The sequence below is a fragment of the Tasmannia lanceolata genome, unplaced genomic scaffold (assembly GCF_043159265.1).
Source record: "Tasmannia lanceolata isolate RefF3 unplaced genomic scaffold, GAP_Taslan_0.1 ptg000015l, whole genome shotgun sequence".
NCBI lineage: Eukaryota > Viridiplantae > Streptophyta > Magnoliopsida > Canellales > Winteraceae > Tasmannia > Tasmannia lanceolata.
Window position 1 is genome coordinate 56493027 of NW_027518692.1, and position 5321 is coordinate 56498347.

The window sequence follows — 5321 nt, forward strand, 5'->3', positions numbered from 1 at the left end:
CCTGAAAACTCTAGAAGAGGCTTGGACAGACCTCCAAATTACTCCTTCCTCTATGTGTTCAATTGTGATGCTTATGTGTGGGTTCCTAAGAAGAAGAGGGACATAGCTGGATATGAACTCCAAGAGGTGTGTTTTTCTTTGCTATAAAAGCAGAACCAAGGGATACAAATTGTGGGATCCTACTGCCCACAAGCTTGTTATTAACTGAGATGTTATCTTACATGAAAACTCAATGTTGAGAAAATACAAGGGAGCTAGAAACAAAAGGTTGTTAATTTAGAGCATATTGTCGATAGAGATTAGAGGTGGCTTCATGCTCTTGAAGATCAATAGAGAATATTCAATGTTAAATTAAAGAAGATTTCACTAATGTTGAATACTTTACAAAGAGCCCAGTGAGTTATTATATAGAACACTCAAAGGGTTAAACATAGTAAGAGATAAGCATAACCAAGGGAAGAGATAAATATAAAATTCCTACCTACTAAGATTGGCCTAATTGCTAATTTAATTAAGCTACCTAATCTAGCTAGCTTTCCCATTCAACCCACTTGCCTAATCCTATTCAACCGATCAAGAAGATGAAATTCAAGTTTTGTACCTAGATGAGATTCTACTTCTGAAAGCCCAAGCCAGATCTAGTAGGCTAGAAGGACAATCAGGACTCATGTTAAGTTGAGCTATTTAAGGGAAATGATGTATTCACTCCCTTTTCTTCTCCGAGCCACCTCTCTATTACTCTAGTTAGCAAAACGTGATTCGGCAAAAAAACAGGATGGGAAAAAATTGGCACGGGTAAAAAACCAACGCAGTAAAAAACATGGAGACACAAAAAAAACGTTTAAATTTTGATACAAAACAGTAAAATTGGAAAGTTGGCGAGAAACGCGTTTATAGTTTAAAATGTCTTGCTTGGTGGGAATGTATCATTTTCCCGATTTAAATGTCTTAAATGTTGCAAATGTGTCGGCAGCATTTGTGACACGATTGCTTGGTGGGAAATGGATGAGCTTTTATGTGTGAGAGTGAAATGAGAAATGAAAAGCGTGTGTTGAGGTCTCCATCAACGTTAGTCACACCGAATAGCTGAATAACACACCAAAACCATCGACTAGAGAGATTCATTGAACCCACCAAATCACCATTAAAGGTTTAGTTAAACCCTAAACCCTAAATCCTAAATGGGTTCGGTTCTATTGAGTCATTATCTTCTCTAAACCGCTTGAGAAAAGACTTATCATCCTTAATTTCCATACTTGACTCACTGAATTTTCACGGATTTTTTTTTGGAATCCAAAACTTGTCTGTTTTTCCAGGAAAATTCCATATATTCTCACCAAAATTCAAATATGAGGAATTATCTACGGATGGATCGATCAACCCCATTGTAGATTGATCAGGTGGGGCCCACTTGGAGGTGAGGGCCCACGTTTATTCGATCTCATCAAGATAGGATAAGGATAAAATGCTATATATCCCTCGATAATGACCCAAAAGTTTCATTGATTGGATGATCTAACCAGTAGATAAAAAAGACTTTGAATCAGATGATTCAAAGAATTAATCTTTCTTTCAGTTGTAGAATCTCCACTTGGTTGATCCAAACCGTTCATTTGTTGGGCCACAATGTAAATAGATTGTGCCCCATAAATCATCTCCATAGGATGATCCTAACCCTACGATCTAGAGGTTTATATAATGTGCCGTCCCTCTGCAGATTGGAGGGTTAGGATCATCCTATTGAGATGATTCATGGTACAACCTGCCTTGTGGCCCGACAAATGAACGGACTGGATCATCCTATGAAGTGGGCCCAAGTACTTTAAAAAAAAAAAAAAACGGACTTCACGCGCACTTCAATTCCAACGCCGCTTGCGTCTTTTCCCATAATAAAGCAATGTCGTGGAAAAGACAAACAAAACGGGCTGGAGATAGTCATTTTAAGAAAAAGGCAAACAATAGAAAGTGGAAAATTTTGGAAATGCTGGAGAGGGGGTGGAAATATCATTTTTCGATTATTCAAAACCCCAAAGTACTCCCAAAACCAAAACCAATCTAGCTCCATGGTTATGAAATTATAGTCAAAATCTAAGGGTAAATTTGTCATTTCATATACTTCAGAGAAAAAAACTGAACAGAAAATTACCAGATTTTCCGTTTCTGTCAGAAAACAGTTTCCGGTTCCAGTCGGACGCTATAAATAAAAACCCCAAAACCATCACAAATTCCCCCCAATATCCGCCGAAAAATCACCAAACGAGAACCAAAAAAAAAATCATTTTGCATTTCTAGGGTTTTCTTCCATTTTCTAGGGTTTCAAGTTCATTCCAAATTCGTTTTCTAGTCAGGAAAATTTTCAGTTTTTCCCTCTAATTCATGGCCATTTTTCTATGATCCCTAATTTTTATGCGCAAGATCATGCCTCATTTTGCATTTCTAGGGTTTTCCGCCATTTTCTAGGGTTTCAATACCAAGTTCTCTTTCTTTTAGGGAAATTTCACAGTTTTTTCCTCTAATTCATGGTCATTTTTCTATGATCTCTTTGCATTCCTAGGGTTTTCCGCCATTTTCTAGGGTTTCAAGTTCATACCAAATTGGCTTTCTAGGCAGAAAAATTCGCAGTTTTTCCTCTAATTCATGGCCATTTGTCTATGATATCTGATCTGTACGAGTAAGATCATGCCTCTTCTCTGGAAGAAGGCTAAGATCGGACGAATATCTCGTTTTGTGTCCGATCTCCGATCCAAACGAAGCCGATCCCTAGTTGTCCAGACCGGTTTTCCAACTTCCCTCGCAGATCTCATCGTCCAAAATCGAGATCGATTGAAAAAATCCTCTAAAAAGAAGCTCGATCCCTCTCTTACTCCTATTCCTTCTCCTACTCCTTCAAATTCGAGCCTTTCTGAAGAAAATTCGACTATCTTTCCTTCTAATTCCAATGAGAGCTTCACAACTGAAAGCAGTAACGAATTTAGTCCGCCAATTCCCAAAAATGTTGAAATTTCAATCCCTCCTGATAGAAGATTTTCCATGTTCTTATTTAAGGTGTTTTTCGTTTTGGCTCTAGGGCTGGGAACGAAGAAGATGGCATTAGTGATCACTGTATCCGCGTTTGTGCTGTTCTTCGTTGAATTTGTAGGAAAGTGCTTGGTTTTTTGGTTGGAACCTTGTGCGGATGCGAAAAGGAGCTTGGCGGGTGCGTTGGATTCAAACAGACAAGATTGTGCCCTAGGGAAAGAAACCCAGGTAAATGAATCTGTGAAAGAAACTAAGGTAATTGAATCTGATTTGGATATGTTTGAGTCTAGAACAATACCTGAATTAATTGCATCGTGTTGGAAGAGTGAGATTATGATGAAAAATAGGGATAATGTGAAAGATGACGTTAGGAATCGGAGGGCGGGTAGTGGTAATTTCAAGGCCAAGTTGTTGAAGACTTTTGTTCCAAAGAAGTTTCGTAGTGCAAAGGGTGGGAAAATTAGTAGCAGAGTAGTATCTGATTGTGGAATAGAAGAGCAAGTAGGAGGGAGAGAAGAAGAAGATGGTGATGATGACGAAGAAGAAGAAGATGATGATGAAGGCATAGCGGAAAAGATTGTTATTTGTGATGAAAAATCACTGGTTGAATTAGAGGATGTGGATGTGATTAGAGAAAATGTTTGTAGTGTGACAATGGGGAGTTGGAAACACCTCGTTTTCTTTCTGGTTGTTCTTTTTGGACTTGTTGGAGGTCGAGTTATTGCGCTCGTGCTAACCATAGTGTGCTATCTGTTGTGGAAATCAGCCCAAACCCTGTGGGTAAAATTAAAGAAGTGCTGAACAGGGTTTGCTTATGCAAATCAAATTGTAAGTTTAGGCTTTTGGGGAAAGAAGCCTTGTATGTACCATGAATTTTCTTCCGGTTGGATGCTTCTGGGTCTGAGTATTTGCAATGGTCGATATATTGAAGACTCAACCTGTTGTTGGTAATTCAAGGTATGAAGAAGGTAATGTAATTGAAAGAAAAATATACAAATACGGCTTTAGACTATTACATCTTCTTGCTTCCTATTAAGGGTAGTAGCATTACAACTCTCATATGCTCTTTGATATGTATCAAAGCTGTGCACATAGAAAGCGATCTCAATATCAGAACACTGCCATCTTAGAAAGATGATTATGGAACCACAAATCATATGTTTTGTGCATTTCTTGTCATTATAGCTTATAATAAAAAATTACAACTGGTGTTTAACCAATTACTATTTTGAAGCCTTATCTCAGCCCTTTATCGTAAGAAGTGTTTGTATTCATGGTTAACATTGAATGTTAATGTCGTCCAACTGGTGATACTGATCTCTTTATTCATATCTTGCCCTCCCTCTTCTTGTTGATTGAATCAAGTGCTTCAGGAATTTATCAACTTAAAGAAAGGGAATTGTTTGTTCCCATTGACATAATCCTCACTGGTCAAATTATACTGGAACATCATAAATGGAGTTTCCAAACCAGAATTTTCTCATTAACTCCCATATGACTTCTTAATGTCTACCAAATGAGAGACATTTATACCAATTCCTTCCAAAACAAGAGTTCTGGCTTTTTCAAAACACTTCTTAAGATCTAGTAAATATTTACAAGTGAACTTGGCTGATGGGGCAGACCCGATGAACAGAATGAGGGTCCAGAAGGACCGACTCGTTGGCTTATGATAGTGTCAACCAGAGTTCCATGGTCTCCTCTCCAGTCTTCCATTTAGAGCCGGGTGTACAGTATCTTCCTGCTTTTGTCCCCTATCTTTGCTCTTGACCGTCTCAGTCCATGAGTTGTAAGCTTCTTTTGTTGGTTTGAATAAATCTTGCTCACCAGCAAAAAGAAAGGGGTCCAGAGGGGATCAAATCTGTTTGCCGTGTCTATTAATAGGTTCATAACCAAGGAAGTGATGTCATCATCTCACTTTATCAGTGAAAGATTGATCCAGCTATAGCCTTTACCATTTCCCATTCTCATCCACATCCGGTCCAGTAAGTGCATCCAATGTGGCTTTCTCTTTACAATCTGTTAATGAAAATTTTCTGGACATAGTATAGGTAACCACCTCCCCTTCTAAAGTTTGAAAAGATTTACTGCACCAAACCAGGTCTCTTTCCTCTGCCCATTGCTGCAATAAAGGAGTCCACGCTCCAAGCTAAATGCACTTTCTATGCTTCACTGTAGGGACTTTCTTTTTTGAATGGTCTTCACTGTAGGGGCTTCTATGTCATTTGCAAAATTCTTAAGGATCTCCATCTTCATCATCTTTTTTTATCCTTTTTTTTTAATCTTTTATTCTGCTGTCTGGC

At 38.3% G+C, this 5321-nt stretch overlaps 1 protein-coding gene across 1 annotated transcript; it reads left to right on the plus strand.

The window, feature by feature from the left end:
- Nucleotides 1-2164: 2164 nt before the first annotated feature.
- LOC143846166 (ethylene-responsive nuclear protein / ethylene-regulated nuclear protein (ERT2)) lies at nucleotides 2165-4033 on the plus strand. The gene has a single exon (XM_077354584.1). The coding sequence runs from the start codon at nucleotides 2680-2682 to the stop codon at nucleotides 3817-3819; it is 1140 nt and encodes a 379-aa protein (XP_077210699.1). The 5' UTR covers nucleotides 2165-2679; the 3' UTR covers nucleotides 3820-4033.
- Nucleotides 4034-5321: the final 1288 nt, after the last annotated feature.